At 39.9% G+C, this 20,077-nt stretch overlaps 1 protein-coding gene across 1 annotated transcript; it reads left to right on the forward strand.

The window, feature by feature from the left end:
- The first annotated feature begins 12,013 nt into the window (after nucleotides 1-12,013).
- On the forward strand, nucleotides 12,014-12,534 carry LOC147424440 (uncharacterized). Its single transcript, XM_086500467.1, has 2 exons — nucleotides 12,014-12,147; nucleotides 12,219-12,534. The coding sequence occupies exons 1-2, from the start codon at nucleotides 12,014-12,016 to the stop codon at nucleotides 12,532-12,534; spliced, it is 450 nt and encodes a 149-aa protein (XP_086356593.1).
- Nucleotides 12,535-20,077: the final 7,543 nt, after the last annotated feature.

The following is a 20,077-nucleotide window of genomic DNA, read 5'->3' on the forward strand; positions in this document are numbered from 1 at the left end:
GCTGACAGTCATCACACCGTTTAACGTATTCCTCAGCGTCCATATGTAATGTTGGCCACCATATTCCTGCGGCTAAGACAAGTTTTGTTGTCTTATCACCTAAGAAATGGCCTCCACCTACTCCTCCATGAGCTTGCTCCAGGATTATCACATACTCAGACTCTGATGCGCAAATCCTAAGCTGGTTGTCTTTACCTCTCTTATAGAGTTGATCTCCTATGAAAGTGTAATCTCGAGCTTCTGTCTCTACAGATTTCTGACGAGCTTTTGACGTTCCTTCTGGGAAAGTTCTATTTGTGAGATATTCAACAATATACTAACTCCATTCCGGAGCGATCATTATCTGATATAATGTTGAATACTCTGCTGGCGGTTTTGAGGAACATACAATACATACAGTGACATATTCATGTACGCTTTCTTTCATTCCTGGCCAATAGACTCCCAATTGTAACAAATTCCTATATGTGGTCCTTCTTGAACAATGAAATGCACATTCCTGAACATGTGCTTCGCGCAGATATATATTATATTCCTCAGGATTGATGCATAGTCATAAAACATGATCATTTCCCAATTGATACAACCTTCCTGCAAGCAATTGAAGATTCTTGGATTGCCGAATAGAAATATGTTTCTGGTTGTATTCTCTTTTATCAAACTCTCCTCCATAGGTTAATAGGTTAACGACATTTTGAGACCACTTCGGTATCATTTCTATGTTGAACAAGTACGCGTCTGGCATGTCGTCATCTACTCCTATAGGGTCTTCTCCATTCGTCAATCGCGAAAGATGATCAGCTCTAAGATGTGTTTTTCCTTTCTTTACTACTACCGTGAATTCGAATTCCAGTAAGATAATGAACCATCTCACTATTCTTCCGGTATTGCATGGTTTATTCACTAGGTAGAGCAAGGCTTGGTGATCCGTAAAAAACACAAACTTGTTGGCTAGAAGATAATGCCGAAATTTCTTCACAGCATATATCATTCCTAATCCTTCTCGCTCTGTTGTGGTGTAATTCTTCTCTGCATTGTTGAGTTGTCGACTGGCGTAACAGATAGGAAAATCCATGTTTCCTTCTTCTGGCTGAGCCAGAATGCATCCTATTGCATATGCCGAAGCATCTATATGCACATGGAATATCTTCTCCCAATCTGGTGATTTCAAGACTGGAGCAGTAATGAGTGCCTCTTTCAATTTCTTGAACGATTCCTCACACTCCTCTGTCCATTCAAAGTTCACTATTAGCCTGTAAAGTGGTTGGCCTATTATAGCGTACATGTAAATGAATCATCTATAATATCCGCAATGTCCCATAAAGCTCTGTACTTATTTCGCATTGGTTGGTCTAGGCATATCCACTATAACTTTTATCTTCTCTAAATCCGTGGATATTCCGTTTTGTGAGACAATATGTCCCAGAATTCTGCCCTGTCGGACCATAAACACACATTTCTCAGGATTGAGACAAATGCGATATGTCCTACATTTCTCAAATACTTTTCTTAGGTGTTCTAGATGCTCATCTCTCAGAAGAGAATGTACACATAAATCATCCATGTATATTTCTAGAAACAACCTTAAGTATTCTTTGAAAGCATGTGTCATCAGCCTCTGGAAGGTTGCGGGAGCATTGGTTAGACCAAAAGGCATAACCCGATAAGCATAAAGTCCCCACTTCGTTTCAAAAGCTGTTTTATGTTGATCTTCCAGTGCTATGGCTAGTTGGTTATATCCTGAAAAACCATCAAGAAAGGAGTATGTTGTTTTCCCTGATACACGCTCTAGAACATGATCAGTTATCGGCAAGGGATAATTGTCCCTAATTGTTGCAGCATTCACTTTCTTTAAGTTGACACACACTCGGAGTTTTCCGTTCTTCTTGGGTACTACCACAATCGGAGATACCCAATCGGTGTGTTCAATCTCGTATATGAATTCAGCTTCCATTAGCTTATCTATCTCTTCTTTGATTCGCTTAGCAAATGTATCATTATATGTGTATGGTCTCTGTCTGCTAGGCTTTGCGTCTTGTTTCAGTGGGATTGTGTGTTGGCATATCGATGGGTGAACTCCCTTTAAGTCCTTATAAGACCATGCAAACACATCCCTATACTCTCTGAGAAGACTCAAAAGTCTCTCTTCCTCACCTGGAGACAAATCTGTGGCTATGTACACCGGTCTAGGTGTCTCACCTGGAGCTGCTAAATCAACTTTTTTTGCATCCTCCGATCCGTCATAAGATTCGTTCTCCCTTCTCTCTCGAATAGGTTGGGTTAATACCACCTTCCTATCCTCTATTGTGAATTCCCTATAGTGAGAGGGAACATCCATGTTTTCCTTGATTTTGGCGTTTTCGTCCTCTCCACTCTCAAATTCTATCGTCCAAACTTCTTTCAGAGTTTTCTTGAGCTCTCTGTACTTGTTTCTACGTTCTAACTTGGACTCCGTGTGTTCTCTATTGCGCTTGTTCTTTTCTGATTTTTCTATTTCTGTTTTCGTTCCATTCCTTTGAACTTGATTTCTTGAGCCTCTTTTGTCTTTTCGTGAGCTCTTTTGATCATTGCCTCTCATTCTTCCAGAAATCTTGTCCTTAACACAATCTTCCGCCTTTACTAGCATTAGGAATTGATTTTTTCCTCTTATTCTAGGCATCGGATTGGTTCTAACCCCCTTTGTTTTTCTCTTTGCTCTATAGCGTTTCTGGCATTGTTTAGTTTGGTTCGGTTAAAATCATAAAATCGGACATCCGTTATAGTTTCTTCGTTTTCGCTTGAATTGTCCGTTCACTCGTTGTCTGCTTCATTTTCCCACTCTGGATGATCGGGAATGTCGTGAAACACCTCTTCTTCATTTTCCTTTTCCAGTGTATCGTTCTTTTCAGTTTCTTTTTCGAATATCGTTCTCAGCATGAAGTATGGAACCACGTCGTACCCGTCCTTGTCGCAAAATTTTGTTGTGGGACCATCCGGAATTGCACAAACATCTAGGGTTGCTAGAATGTGTGTCCATTCTAATGGTTCAAGTGTGTCCTCTGGAAAGGGTTCTCCTATATAAGTTTCGTCTTCGATAGCCCTTTCTAAAACATATTCTTCTCGCCTCAGACTTCCACATTTCGAGGCTCCACACATCCATAACTCCTTGGGCTTACCTAACCAAGCTGGAAATTCAGATCCCGCCAAAGTAGCTGAATCAAACTCCTCTACCGGTGTTTGGTTCACATCTTTGTAGCTATGGTCTCTCAGGTTCACACGTGTAGTGGTTTCCATATTTCTCAGGTATATGTGATTGTAGCCCCAACCGAACACTTGGAACACTTGAACCTGAACAACAGAGAAAATATGGCAGCAGGATCATCAAACCCTTCCGCCACAATGAAGCTATTGTTCATAAAATACCAGTACGACAATGAGCAAGGTGCCAAGATCTACAAAGATGGAATGGACCGCTATTGTGTAAAGATAGAAGAGAGACCTAGTGAGTTCAAGGACTTAGTGCCTGTGAGCTATAGCGGAGATAGATATCTAGATGACAAGGGTACCATGTACTTGGTAGTCCTAAACCCTAACATTGTGGACAAGTGGGGATTGATGGGCACCAAAGCCAAAGTAGATGAAGAACTTGAGGAGAAAGCACCAATAATGAACTTCCTTGATGCGAGGTTAAGAAGAGAGAATGAAACTACAAGGATCAACACTGATAACATCTATGTGGGGCTATACAAATATAATCATGGGGAGCAAGATCTCTATTATAGATGTGAAGAACCCTACACCGGAGAGTTGACAGACCAAAAAAGACTTTATGTCTTTACCTACATAGAGGGATCGGAAGTGAAAATTGCTGCTTACGACAAGTATGGGAGGCAATACTCAACAATGGGTAAGAAAGAATTAGAAGGATATACATACTTTGGGGGACCACTACATCAGTATTATGTTACTTCTAGCTCACAAAGACCAGCACCAACAAATGGAGGGCAAAACCCAATGACGATAGGAGGACAAAGAACTCAGACTGCTGACTCTTTCAGTCAACCTCAGTACTCAAAGCCCGGACCAATGGGATCATTACATTCCAGAGAGTCAATGGATACGAATCGAGGTAGTGCAGTTCCAATCCCCACATATACCACTCCAGGTCCAAGGTTCGAAGCGGAACCATCACATTTACCTCCTAGTAGTAGATTCAGGGCAGGGGAACCGACAAGGGTAACCCATGAAGTCCATGATGCTAGAGAAAGCTTTAGCCGGGACACAGGAGCAATGAGATTGGTAGCAAACCATAGACGTATGAGACCATCTCAAGTAGCGAAGTGTATGCCAAAGAAGTATGGTGGTTCAGGAAATCCGTATGCACATGTGTCACTCTTTAAGCAAGTCTTAAGAGCTGAGCAGATAACAGATTTCCATACACAATACGAGGGATTTGGTCTTACTCTAGAAGGTACGGCATTGACATGGTTTCAACCACTGAACATAGGGGGATTCCATGACATTGACCATTTGCTAAGAGAGTTTGCTGAGGAATTCTCAAAACGAGGGATTAAGCACAATACGGTCTCACAAATATATGGTTTTAAACAGAGAGAACACGAAAAAGTGAAGGAAGCTTCACTTCGCTTCAAACAATACATTGAGAGATGTCCAGTACGTGAACGACCACAAGATGACAGACTATTTGTTCTCTTTATTGAGGGACTGAGAAATGACACTCTCAAGAAGGACTTGCACTTGAAAGCTTGTACAAGTTTCGAGCAAGTAACGAGAGAGGCATTGTACTTAGTGGATAACTGTACGGTTTATGGAGAGGTGTCAGCGGATACAGATTTTGCATCCAGTAGCTCCTCCTCCGTAGCGAGCGAGACTACCACTAAAAAGAATGTTCAAACAACAACCATGCCAAATGTAGAGCAAATGATAGAAGATGCTCTAAAAAGGATGGCACCATACCAAAAACCATTGCCAAAAACACTGAAATGGTGTGCTATTGAACAAAAATGGACAAACCATCCAACAGAGGAGTGCTATTACAACAAAGGGTATGTAAGGGAGCGTCAGTATGCACCTCCTGCTCAATTAGCACCACCTCAAGTACATCCAGTACCTCGATACCCAACGGGAAATGTACCAGGACCTATGGGGATAGAAAGACCGTAACCGGTATTGGGACAACAACCACCTTTACCAGGAGCAAGACCAGTAGGCATTAGATATGCACCAACCTTAGAGAATCAAGAAGAACAAGCCTTAGTGCCTGTTCAAACCTATTATGAAGAATCTGGTGCACACATGTCTCCAACTGTGTATTACCCACCAGAAGAACCCAAACAGCCAGAACCATGGGGCATGATTGGGAATGTTGGAATACCAACAGTTACAAGTGCTTCTGATGAAGAGAGATACAATTTGGACGCAAGAACATTGATGTTCATAGCTCATGGAGGGTTAACAGGACAAAGACCATCCTATCCACAAAGGACGAATCAAATGGGACCAAGACCAACACTAGGACCCTGTTACAAGTGTGGAGGTGACCATCTGATGAATGTTTATCCACATACGGAAATCATTAGAATTAACGCTTATTGCACTGAGTGTGGGGTTACTCACTTCATTGAGGATTGTTCAAAGAATCCAAACAAAGTGCAAAAGACGACATTGAATATGCTAGAAACTATTCCTACCAGCAGTGGGTCTGAAAATGAAACTCTGATACCAACGCAAGTTGTTACTAGAGCTCAAGCTAAGAAAACCACTAGAGAACCTGAGAATGGAAAGTTAGCGACCGAAGTGGTTAGTCAAGGACGGCGGAGTCAAAGAAACACATGGAAAGCTAGAAAAGCACGCATGAAGTTGAGAAAAGAACGTGAAGACGCTATTCTAGCTGAGGAACTAAAGCGAACTGAAGATAGATTAGAAAAACTTGAGAGTCAAAACGGGAAATGAGAGATGAGCCCGGAAAGAACGAAACAAAAGAGTATCAAAGAAACAACGAGCTTAAGCTCAGGGGGATCAATGCTAGTCGACAAAGTACACGAACCATTGGACGCACTGATGAGAGCTTACGAAGCTAGGTTAAAGACCAACCAAACACAAGAACAGAGGTGGATGACATACCCAAACGTGGAATTGGAAAAGCAGAGACTTGAAATGTGCCAGAGAATGATCGAGACTGCACAAGCCTTATTAGAACCACCAAAAGAAACAATGAATTGTGGAACGGAAAACCCAATTCAGCAAGAGACTATCGTTTCACGGGTAGCTGAAAAGACTCCCAGTGTACAAAAGCCTGAAAATACGCACAAGGATGACCGCATAGTATTGAACACAACCGATCAGGAGATAGAGAGTTTTCATCCAGTCATACAGAGGTCTTATGGAAGAGATGAGGATTACAATGAATTTTGGAAACAAGTGAGAGAGGCAAACTTTGCAAACGAGCTAAGTTGCCAAGCTAATCAGAAAAATTGGGAAAAGGACATCAGGAATCCTCCCATAGTGGAATTTGAGGCAGGATCTCAAGTGGACTTGGATCTGCAATCTTACTGGGGAGATGGGGGCTCTGTTAGAACAATGGAGAGAAAACCTCACTCACTGAATACCTTACCTTCATACTTAGGAGAGTATGAAGCAAAATCCGAGACTAGAGCACTTCCCTCACGAAGAATCTCATCAGAAAAAGTCATGGACTCGCAAGGATTGATAGAGATCTTGTCAACACCAGTGACATGCACTATCACTCTAGCTGAGCTTTTGAGGCTAAGACCACATATGTTGACCACTGTAGGAAAATGCTTGGAGAAATTTGGGATAAAAGACCCAACATCGAGACTGCAAGAGGGTATACAAGAGCTGAGTAAACCACAAAAGAACGCTAAGCCTGTACCCTTAAACAAGGTCGGAGAGTATTGCGAAGGTGAAGAGGGGAATACAACCTTACCAGTTGAATTCCAAGGAGTGAACACAATGGCAATACTAGACAGCGGAGCTGGGGTAGCCATTGCTACAAAAGAAATCTGGAAAAAATGGGGGAAACCAGCAATAAGGAAGACTAGTTTGAAACTCCAATTAGCAGATGGACACATGGAGAAACCTATGGGGTTATTAGAGAAATTCGTAGTGACTTCTTGCGGCATTGAATACGAACATACTTTTGCTATTGTCGATTTTGGCAAGGAGAATAACTATGATATCATATTGGGAAGACCATTCATGAGACAGTTGAAAATGGTCCAGAAAATCTCGTAAGATCTCTCCGAAGAAGTATCAGAAGCACTTCCTTCAAAGATCGGCTCTAATGGTTGCACCCAACTTTGGTTTACACTTCCCTCGGTTGATATGACACTTGCTTGTTCCCCTTGTTTTGGTTGGTTATTCTGGAGATTCCTGCCCGATCTCAAATTCATCAATTCCCCTAAAGGACTTTAACTTCTCCGTCTCGGCAATTTGTGTTCCCAAGTTTTTGTGGTCAAAATTGATCCAAACTGATTGATACTTGGTCAATTGTTTAATCTTGTCAGTTGGACAACTTCTGTTTCATCAAGTGAGAATTTTGTTGCAGTTATGCTGAAAAAGACATTATACGCGTATGATGTCTTTTTTTCACAGATTTAGATTATTTTGGTTATGCTCACTCTCAGTAGCCCCCTTATGCTCTTTCCACTCACAAAATTCAGTTTGAACTCTGTTTGAGCAAGTTATGGCTAATTTAGGCTTTTCTTGGCAATTTTCCGCTTTTGACTTGTTTTGGGTCAATTATGATCCAAATGGGATGAAACTTGAAATATAACCTCTAGACATCTATTACAATGGATCTGTGTTGGCAAAGTATCAAAATATGTCCAAAATTAGGTAAAAGACATCATACGCGTATGATGTCTTTTTCATCAATTTGGTTCAAGACTTGATATTTTTGCTTTCTACAGTGTTTGTAACAATCTTGTCAGGTCAGATATCAAAAATAAGTAGTGGATGTGCTAAAAGACATTATACGCGTATGATGTCTTTTGTCCTAGATTTTGACTATTCTTGGTTTTAAGCCTTCTCCAATGTTTATAATTGAGTTTCAAGTGTTTTTGTCAGGTTTGAATGTAAAAACAAGATCTGAATCCAAAATTTCCTATTCTTTGCGTTTCTTGGACTCCGACTTGTCTTTTTGGGTTTCTTTGAGTGTTAATGCTCTTGTTTTAAGTTGAAATTAGGGTATAACTCCCCTTTTGAACACTCTGGTAAAGTCAAAATTTCTGTTTTGGTCTCTGTTTGGTCATTTAGACATCATACGCGTATAATGTCTAAAGTTGCAGATTTCCAGTTTTTTGGCACAGAATCCTTCCTAAAGCTTTCTCAAGTGCTCAGCAACTCCCAGATACACAGAAAATTTCTCTGGCTTTTGTTTATTGCAAGTTTCACTACTAACTCGACGGTTTAGTGATCTAACATGCAATCAACCATATCAAGCAAATACTCCAATGATTACTAGCTCCAGATCAGGATCAAATGAAGTCCTACCTAAGCTATTCCTAATCCTAAAATGGGTTTGGTAATTGTGATTTTAAAGAGATCCACTGCCACTCACGGACTAGCAAATTCTTCTTCTATCAACAACTACTCAACACCAACAAAACAACAAACAAATCTAAGCTAATCTAAAAATACTGTCAACACGGAAGACCCAGGAATACCCCACTTCCTAGTATCTCTCGAGATCTTCGGAGTCCACCACTCCTAGATCTTTTCTAACTAAAGTATACAAAGTAGTTTATACGACTCACCTCGTAGGATTAGTCTAAGGTCACCTACTTAGGGCTCTCGTCCCCGGCAGCGGCGCAAAATGTTAAGGCGGTTACGCCGCTAGCGGAAGCTAAATAGCGAGAACTCAACCAACAACAGAATTTGTCAGACGAGGACGGAGCTTGACCCGCAGGCGCATGGAAACAACTAGGTGGGTGTCAAATCACCTACTCGACCTTCTAATGACAATCACTACTAAGGAAATCAAATCTAAGTTCTAAAATACGCAAGTGACTGAAATCCTTACTACGAACGAATGCTATACGAAACAGGATCTAGAATCATTGAATCGATCTCAAACTCAAGGGGAAGTCTATACACTAGGTAAGAACAACACCCTAAAGACTTGAACTGCAAAAATCAACCTATAACCACTCCGTGCGGCAAACGCGTATGAAGACAGGCTGAAAAATACAGGTGATCGAAACTTGACTCGCCGTTGCTAACACAATGGCGGTGTCGCTTCTCCAATGGCGGCTCCGTAGCTCGCGTAGCAAGTAGATAAGACTCTCTCTCTCTCTCTCACTCTCTCTCAGACACAGTCACGGCGCTCAAAAACTCACTTTGATTAATAATCTGAATCCCCTTAGGTTACAAAAACATTGGCTTATATACCTCAGCCTTGGAGGTGAGAACATCTCTAACTAATTACATCAGCAAGTGAAATTACTTCGGAATTACAAGCTGGAAACTCAATTGAGTCCCGTTACTTAATGAATGGCTCAAATCAAAATTAATGTCGGAAAGACATTTATTACAATCAATGGTTACAAAATGATGAGTGTGAGCAAAAATGTGGGTGTGATTCTCTGCTGGCTCAACAGTGGTGCCCCCTCTTCACTCCTCGTGACGAGTTCTGCATGCACAATCCTGGGGTAGAGGCCACCGGGGTCAATGTTGCGCTTGCACTTGTCACAAGGAATGTCTGACTTGGTAATCCAAATCTTAACAAGAAATGGACGACCCAATAACAATAAACCACCTCGTTCAAGAGGAAATCAAAAACCTCAAGAAGAAACTCAAACCAAAAGACCTTTGAATACTCGAGGTGAGGAAAATCCATCAACCACTACAAATCAAGGAGAAATTAAAGAACTTTTGGTGCCTTTTGGACTTGATAATGCCCCAACAAAATTCCATATTGTCACGACCAAAATCTCTTGAGAACAAGATCATAAATGAATATATTATATAATAGGTTATTAAGCTTTTATTTATAAAGGGTTTGAAACTTACTTATTCAATACTGAGATCGAGATGAGGACACCTCAAAATTATCAAGTGCGGGAGGATATAAGATCAATGATTTTCACGTCTCTTTCAAATATAAGTAATAAGGCTATTTTCATGTTTCAGTAGGTCAATAGATGTTTGGTTCAGTTTTGAAAATTTTTTACTTTTTTTAGCTTTTTCTTGTTTTTGTGTTTTTCAGTGATAAGCCAAGCAAGATCCTTAATCTACAAGTTTTGAGGATGCTATGGTTTAGTTCTGTAAAAATGTGCTTTTTGAGTGCTTTCACACTGTTCAATTAGCTTTTCATGCTTTTTGGTGCTTTTCGATGAAAAGCAAGTCCATTTTATTGTTCAGTTGGACAAGAGAAAGCCATGGTTCAATTTTAGAATTTTTTTGTGTGCTTTTTATGCTATTTTTAGCTTTTTTTTCTTTTTGGTGTTTTCAAACAACAATGTGCTTTTTAAAATGACCTAAACCTAAAAAATAATATTCTTAGTCATTGTTTGGGTACAAAACGACCATATGGTAAAGAAACAAGATTAAACAAGATTCTTACGATAACTATTTTTATAGAAAGAGACATTGTAAATATGCCAGGGTAGTATGGGGAAGTTGTGACTTGTAACTAAGCTAGAATATCATGATGTTGTTGGGAATGGGGTTTGACCTATTATCCAGCCTTCTTTGTGAACCTTTCCTTGGAAGAATAATGATTTGTATCCATGAGAATTCCCTCTTGTCTACTAGGCATCCTATGTGGCCTAAAACATGTGTAGCATGGCCAAAAGTAGCCCAAGTCATAGTATACTCCATGAGGTGTCTTCCTAGACATAGTAGAATCATTTTTGGAGGAGTTATGTGCCTAAAAAACCCCCTTAAAAGTGAGAATAAGAGTTTGCAAGGGCTCTTTCTTGATTTGGAAGCTTTGTATGAGGTCACAGATAATGATGTCAGATGAGATGTTATTCCTAGCTCTATATAAAGAGCCTTCTTGTAGTCATTTTCATACAATAAGATAATCATTTTATGTCTACACTCTATCCCAATCCTATTGTGTAGTTCTTGTGTAAATACGTGTTAGCTAGCATGCTACTACCATGAATGGTTCTCTCTCTCATCCTCCCTAATCCTATCAAGTGGTAACAGAGCTAACGATTCTAACCATAGCATTAGGAAGAGAATGGGATGTAGGAGGGCCTCTTTATTTGACAGTTTAAGGAAGTCAAACCTTTAGTATTAAGAAAGTAATCAAAGGACAGCTTTTGAATTCAAACAAGCAAAACGGCTAGTTTATTTGAATTAAAAGTTTCCCCCCAACATGGAATTTAAAATCTAGTGGGTAAAACCATATCATGTAGCATATCTATGGAAAGAGCTCAATGTGTAGATTGCAGATCTATGATCTCCGCTCCAATCAGAGATCATATGTGGGAGTTATGGAAGGCCGAAAATCATAAAATTGTCCACCTCCTTTTTGGGGGGAAAAGTGCACCCTTTGACCACTCTTACACATCTCTTACACACCCACCATTCTTGCACACATGGCATACACCTATTTGTCAAAATGTTAATCACCTCCATAAGCTCAGGGCAAATAAATAGGTCCTCTTACACCCATCCTCTTCCTAATGGGCCTGCTAATCTCCCCATTGCATAAGAATTCTTAATAATCACCACTTGGTCACCAGCATGCTCCACTACCCTTTGGTGATTAGGAGAGGAGGACATAGCACCTAAAAGTTTTGGTTTTTGCATAATTTTTGTCATTAATTAACCTTGCATTTAGTGTGTTTCTACATAATTGTCATCTTCAATTATACTTTCCATAAGGATGTTCACATTGCATTAACCTCGTGTATGATAGTGCTCTCTAAGATCTATCTAAGGAGCTCTCAACCTCTACAATCCAAGCGTGGCATCCCCCTAATCTCCAATCCCCATTTTTGTTAAAAAAGGGTGTTTGTAGAGTTTATTGTTTGTGGGAATGTCTACCGGCATCGATTCTTTTTATCTATATCTGGCCCTCTCCACAACCAAGCTCGTGAACATTGTTGCTAGCCCAAATTGGTTATTCTTGGCAGCTGGCGGTCGTGGGTTCAAAAGGCACGATATTTTATGGTAAGGAAAGTGGGCAGACTTAACAATGGGGGTGAATTGGAGTGCTTCATAGAATATTTTGGGTCTGTCAGGGGTCATCCTGTGCCCAATATTTTGTGCTCATCACCCGGATTCCAAGTCATGTCAAAACAAAGCCTGTTGAGGCTTTTGATTCCGCTAGCAATGGCCCCCACGGCCTACAAGGCCCGACACCTGCAAGTCTCCTTTGTCCCTATAGAGGGGGTTTTCCCATGGTCTCTAAGCCTTAAGTCTTGCAACCCTGTGCCTTCCAAGCCTTTTGCGGTGATTGTTTTACACCACAAGTGGAGAGTCTCCAAGGCCCCCTCTCCACCTTGGGAAACTCTTAAGAACCCCGAGCACACGTATGAAGCAAACAAACCAAGTTGAGATCAACTATCTGCAAAGAAGACTAAGCAATGTAAAAGGAGCTTCAAAAACATATAAGATATCATTGACATCTTGAAGGATGAAGATGAAGAACACCATGAAAACCATCGACATAAAGATAAGAGAAATGAAGATGTCAACAAGTATGAAGACTTCCATGAAGATGACATGAAGAACGATCATGACAATGATTGCAAATATGATGACAAAAGTACATGTTCAAGGGTAGGACATTGAAATGAAGACAAACTATAAGAGGAAGAAGAATCATACAAAGATGAAGAAGATGAAGACACAAATATGAAGAATGCCATGAATCTCCCATCCAAGAGGAGGTTTCTCAGAGCCTTTGTGTCACATAAATGAATGAATGATAAGCCTTTTAGCGGCATAGATCCTTTTGTGGAATAGAGCATGTGTTGCATATGAATGAATAGAGCCTAAGTGGCATAGAGCCTATGTGGCATATGAATGAATGAGTGTGTCTGTCATAGCCCTAAGCCCAAGGGGAGGGTTGTTGGGAATGGGATTTAGCCTATGATCTTAGTCTTCTTTGTGAACCTTTCCTTGGAAGAATAATGATTTGTATCCATGAGAATTTCCTCTTGTCTACTGGGCATCCTAGGTGACCTAAACCATATGTAGCATGGCCAAAAGTAGCCAAGTCATAGTATACCCAATGAGGTGTCTTCCTAGACATAGTAAAAGCATTCTGGAGGATTTATGAGCCTAAAAGAAACCCCTAAAAGTGAGGATACGAGTTTGCAAGTGGTCTTGGCTGATTTGAAAGCTTTGTATGAGGTTATAGATAATGTCAGATGAGATGTTATGCCCAGCTCTATATAAAGAGCCTTCTTGTAGTCATTTTCACATAATAAGATAAGCATTTTGTGTCTGCACTTTATCCCAATTCTATTGTGTAATTCTTGTGTGATTGAGTGTTAATTATCATGCTATTACCATGAATGGTTCTCTCTCTCATCCTCACTAATCCTATAAGGTGCAACATAGGTCAATTATGATCACATTAGTTGTTGAGATATCGTTTTAGTCAATTAAATTGCAACAAAAATTGAAGGGTATGGCCAAATTGACTTTTTAAAAGCAAAGTCCTTGTTTGTAGAGAATATTGGAGTCTTTTCAAAAAAGCAAGATATATTCCTAGCAAGAGAGGGGGCGCCGTTTGTCAGCTTGGGGCACACTCTAGCCTGGCAAAAATAGCATATAAGGAACAATTCGACTCATTTTTTAATGCCATTACCATATCCATAAGAGAAGTTCTCTCTTGTTTGTGAAAAGAAGAAGAAGAATACTCTCTCTCTACTTGCTTACTACGCATTATGCTCTACGTTGACTTTGTGGCAAAAAATTCCATGTAGCTCTCATCGCAGCTCTCTTGCAACAAATCAAGAATCATTCCAACCACCAATAATCACTTCTCAATCACACTAAGGAGCTCTAAGATCCATAGCCATCATCTCTTTCTCTCTCTACTTTTTCTAAGAAATTATTCTCTCAGTGGTTGCTTTTCTGTATACGTAGGCATGTATGGGCTTGTTGGATGTGTACAAAGATTCTCCATGCTTTGTTTATCATGTTTAGCATGCTGATTTATGCATACGGTGTGTTTATGATCATGTAGGTACATAAAAAGAGCTTTTTAGATGGTAGGAACATTGTTTTCATCATAACTCCTAAACCACTATGAATCAGGTCAACCCCTTTGAATTGAAGATTTAAAACATCATTTAGATCATGTTTTATTGTGTGTGTCATGTGAAAATTTCACATGAGTAAAGATCTATGGTCAAAATATAGCCTGCTGCCCACTGCACTTAGTCCATATTTTGGACCCTAGGCTCGTTGAATAACCACTATTTAAATTCATTGGATGAAGGAACCCACTTAGCCAAAGAAAAACTTCATTAAAATGGATGATAAATGTATTTAGATCATCTATCACTTCATGAGTGCAAGTTATTAACGGTTCCTTGTACAGGATTAGCTACGCATGTAGGGGTGCTACCTAAGGGAAGTACCATATGGAGACTTTGATGAGTGGTTCATATCTATTTTATGGTTTATTTTGATAATTTGAATTCAATTTTTGGATGTTCATAAATTTATACGTGGGTATATGGTTAATTAAACCAAAATCGTACGGGAAAATATGGATAAAATGACATTCCATTGGAAATGATGCTACCCAAGAGATATAAAAATACACTTGAGCAGGTCCAGAGGAGTAAGGAAAAACATTTGGAAGGTTTTGGAACATAAACCACAACAAATGATCAAACCAAATATATATAGACAAGCACATAGAACTTGGGTCTCTTTTGCAAGTTCATTTGATGAAGGGTCTGTAGGTGTTCCAGTACTTTTTTTTTAACTTTTGAATATCATTCTCCCAGTCGTTGAAAGGTGGTCCTTTTTTATGTAGTGATGTATTTGAGCACTTCTTGCTTTTGACATTGAAAGGCTGGATTTGTTTTAGGGTAAAGGGTAAGTCTTGTGTCAATAGGTGCTTTGATTATAGGGCTGAGATTTTGCATTGTTCCACCACTTTAGGAGAAAGGCTACATAACAAAGAGAGGGCTTTTTATCATGCCATGCTTCATAAGGATTCATATACTGTAAGGATTTGGTAGGAACCCTGTTAAGTTCATAACTAGCACACATGATAGACTCAAGGAAAAATGAATGTGGCAAAGCCTTACTCTTGATCGCACATCATGCCATCTACGTAAATGACCTTTTCTTTCAACAACATCATTCTTTTGAGGTGTATATGGCACTTAGCATTGGTGTTTTATCCCACAATTAGCCAAAAATACATTAAAATCATGAGGCGTATACTCCCCCCCTCGATATAAAGGGAGGGTGCCCATAGTACATTTAGAGACATTTTCAGCCATAGCCAAAAATGGTTGAAGCATATGAACACTTTGCACTTAGCTTTAGGTGGATGCACCCATGCATGCCTGGAGTAATCATCAATCAAAGTCAAGCAATAGATGTAAGTGCCCAACGATGGAGTTTGCATGGGCCCACAAACATCACTTTGCACAAGGTGCAACCTGTATGTAACCCTTACTAACCATCCTTTGGAAACTTTCAATGTTTTCATCTTACCCAAAATACAACCTTCACCATGCTTAGAGGGTGCTTCAAGAGGCAACAAAGAAGAGGGCCATATTAGATTTTTTCAAACGCAGCCCAAACATGCAAAATCCAGATGCCCAAGACATGCATGCTAAGTTTTGCATCTGAAATAGCCTTTTAATCCACAACTATGATTCACAAAAAAATTCCCATACTTGTCATATGAAGTGAGCTTATATAGCTCACAAAAAAAATTCCAGATACAACTATTTCATCACCAAAATTGAGATCATGAAATGTACATCTTGCATCCACAAATTTGACAACAAGGCCAAGTCTTGCAAGTGCAGATATAGACAAAAGGTTCTTTTTTATCCCTGGTACATAAAGTGCATCAATAAGTGCAAAAGAACTGCCATTCGTAGCAATTAGCACAATCTTTCCAACTCCCTTGACCGAATAAGAGGCATTGTTGGACCTACAAACTAATCACATACCAACAACAAGAAATCAAATAAGCAAAGTAATAGCAAGCAAGCAAGCACTTACACCAAACATGCAAGAGGTATGAAACATCTGGATCTATCTTTTCTAATGTGTTTGTGTGTGCGCGATTAAAACAATAGGGTTGGGGGGGAGGCGGTAGAATCTTACCTCTTTCTTTCCTCTTGGGGTCAATCCTCTTTGCGGTTCTCTTGTGTGGAGCTGTTAACTGAGCCGACGTCAATTAATAGGAGCTGCTAAATATCTAAGCCTTATGAATGCACATCAAAGATGAATATGAAGAAGCAGTGAAGATTGGAGTTACACACTTTTCACATTTTTCCAAAAATGGCCATGTATTGTAATTTCTCAAATTATTTAGCCATTGTGATAATTGCAACGTGTTATGTGATCAATAAGAGTTCCAAGATGTAGATCATAGGTCACTTAGTGTACCTGGGTTGCAGATACAGTAAGTGTGGAGCCTCAAAGGTCTTTGGGTGCTAGACATTACACATTTAGACCTTGGCTAAGGTTTTGGATAATGAAATACACAGCGTGAGCTAACAGCGCTCACTCCTCTCCTTCTCGCATTTCCTACTCCCTCCCTGGTTGTCACATTGCAATCGCGTTTGTTGCATTGCAACCCCATGTAAGAGCTCTACGCATTGACGTAAGCAGTTCACAGTAATTCGTATCTTTTGGCGTCGTTGATGGGCGGCCTAATTTCATCATAACTAGGAATTTACACTTTCAAATAAAAAACTAAGTATAGAGGGGTATTGGGGCATCATTGCTAAGCATTTAGATGCATTCTGAGTCAAAAATGACTAGGTCAAAAATCCACTGCTGTTAATAAGCGTGATTTTGGAACTTGACCTAAAGTGGGGTTTGAGACCATAAGCATGTGTTCTTAGGTCTTATAAACTTTTCCTAGAAGTTTCGTTACGTTTGGACGTCATTTGATGCTATAACGGATGTGATTTGTTTGCCAATGGTGAGCGATAGGCTTTTGGTAATTTCAGTCACTTGAGTGTAGCTTGAGTTAGATGCGAGTTGTTAGTGTTTTCCAAGAGATTGACAACCTCTTGTAGCCTATATGCACTAGTCGAGTCAGCTTCGTCCCATGGATTGACAATTTAATCGTGGTTCTTGCTAATATTGCAATAAGATAGGAAGGTGAGGTTAGACATGCGTCCCACATTTGTCGTCGTTGCCATTGCCACAATTACACTAGCGTAGGCTGTTGGAGCCCCATTGGTCCAACTCTTGTAATGAGCCCATCTTGTAAAGCATATCAAATTCCCATTTTATGTCAAAGACATCTTATCATTTTGATACATTCGTCTAGGTTATGTAAAGATTAATCAGTTAGTCAGGACTCAGATTTGTTCCCACTTTGTAATAATGAGTAAGAGAACCCCATGTACATTTTTGAGCTAAGCTTACTAAAGTATAAAAGTCACCTTAGAACCATTTTTGAATAACATTTGAATATTAATCCTGTGTCGTACGAGTCTGAGAGAGAGAGAGAGAGAGTGACTGTGTCTTATCCTCTTCGCTACGCGCTTCTCCCTCACCGGATTCACGACGTGACCACACCATCGCGGTAGTCTCTCCGAGAGCTACGCGCCCACGCTACGCATTCACCGTTTCGAGTTGATCGCGATCGATCCTTCCTCGAGCTTGTTTTGCTTGTAAGTAGCACAAACGGTGTCTGTTTTCAATAATCAAGTGCTTTATGGAATGAGAAAGAGATTAGCTACACATAGATACTCATAAACTTAAGTTTCGCCCACTTTTGGATTATGACATGTTAGTCTATCGCAACTGTATTTGAGATAACTAGGGTTCAAATCTGCTGAGATTAGACTTATAGGTAAGTATATCCTAGTGAGAGGATGGTGCCTAGTAAGTTTGATGCGATTCCGAGTTCATTGGACGTGTAAACTGTGTTGTGAGCGTTTAGGGATAGAGTGGGTTGCATTCTACCAGGATTAGTGATTGATGCATCATAAAAGTGTGTATGTGTAGATTGGTCTCAGCCTGACAAGCTAACGAGATTTCCTACGTGCACCTACGGGTTAGTCGTGTCATCGGATGATAAGTATGTTGTCTGTGTCGTGCTCGTGAGTATGAACAGGGGAGTAGTTTTGCCCTAAAACATTGGCGCCGTTGCCGGGGACACAAGACCTTAAGTAGGGAGATCTACGTCACTCGTGTGATGGTTAGCTTACTTTAGTTTTGACTAAAGAGAGCTTAAACTTTTAGAACAAGATCCAGGATAGAGTATCCTGAGGTCTAGTGGATAGCCAGGAAGCCTGTGTCTTGTCGAGGGTCTGCGACTAGTTAGATTTAGTTAAGTAGGATAATGTGGAGTTATGGTTTTTGGTTTTGAGTGCTTGTTATACTTGTGAAGAAATAGAGTAGAAAAACGTTGTAAAACCGCAAAAAACAAACAAAAAGAAGAAACAATAAGGCAGTTTCTTGCCTTGAAAGCAAAACCCACCCCATATACCCTTGAAAGGGGTGAAAAGAGTCGACATTGAAATTTATGATCCAACACTCGAGAAAACATAAAAACTGCGATCAAAACCAACAAAAAAAGAAACAGGTGATTGTCATAAGGAAACACTAAGTGAACCTAAAGGGGCCAAGAAGAGATATAACCATTAGCCAAGGGTAAACTGACTGTTTCATGGGGTATGACTAATGTTCACAAGTTTAAGATGAAGTGTCATCAAATTTGCATCACTTCAAGTGCAATGGAGTTGTGAATTGTCGGAGAAAAGTGAAATTTGTGAAGTGCTTGAGTTTGAGGTCAAAATAAGTCCAAACTTCATAAAACTTGGGGGATAGACTTATATGGGCACAGGGAACAAGACTATGCAAAAACAGACAAAAAATTAAATCCCCATTGCTCTCTGCCTAGTCTATCGCGATAGACTGATGAAGGTGGTGATTGACTAGCAACAAGCAAAAAACCTTTACACCACAGGTTTAACACATCAATACAAGGGTACTCACAAAAATTGAGTGAATTTGAACACCATTTTGACCACAAAACTTCAAAACTGGTGTTTAGAGTCTGAATTCAAAGACAAGGGCAAGAAGTCTTTGACCAAATGTCCAAACAGTGCCAAAATTGGTCAATGCACTACACAAGGGGAGGCTGAACCAACTGTGGTGAAAACTTGAGAAAAATGCTAAATTTGGAGAAAGTGCCTGGTCTATCGCGATAGACCAAGGAAATTGTTGCTAGGGAACTTTTCTTTCAAATTCTCCCTAGGGAGAGTTTTATCAGGGCCTAAATAGCAGACACACCAAAATTCAAGGCATTTAGAACACTGAAGGTCAATCTGAGGGTTAGATAGAGAATCAAGCTCTGACTGAAATACTAAAATGGGACCAAAACCCAACCCAAGTGTCCAAACTTCATAAAACTTGAGGGATAGGCTATAGAGGGTAACTAGAACTCAAGGGTAAAGTCACAATTTTGAATTGACTTGTGCTGAGCAAATTGTCAGTCTATCGCGATAGACTAAGAAAGTAGTGAATTAGACACTTTTTGCAATTTGTGACTATACTACTAGGACATACTCTCTATATAGATCCCAGCCATCATTTCATATTTGAAATTGGGCCACCAGAAGACTGACTAAGGGGTTGTTGTATATACTTGAAAGATTTTTGGTAATTCAGGGAAAACCCTTGTGAACAGACTAACCATCCTTGTGTAGATCCCAAAAGGAGATCAGCACAAAGGCATACAAGAAGAAGGAGTCAAGGTAAGATTTAAGTTTGCAACCAAACTTTCATTCTTATGTATTTAAGGTCAGGAGTCTTTGTTAAGTCGGGAGCTAAAAGTGTCAAAAGTCAAATTAGCACCACGTCCACCGAAGAGAGTGTAACTCAGAAGAGGCTAGACCCATTAGCACCAATCATTGAAGAGGGT

Source organism: Adiantum capillus-veneris, chromosome 25 (genome assembly GCF_014529385.1).
Source record: "Adiantum capillus-veneris isolate H3 chromosome 25, ASM1452938v2, whole genome shotgun sequence".
NCBI lineage: Eukaryota > Viridiplantae > Streptophyta > Polypodiopsida > Polypodiales > Pteridaceae > Adiantum > Adiantum capillus-veneris.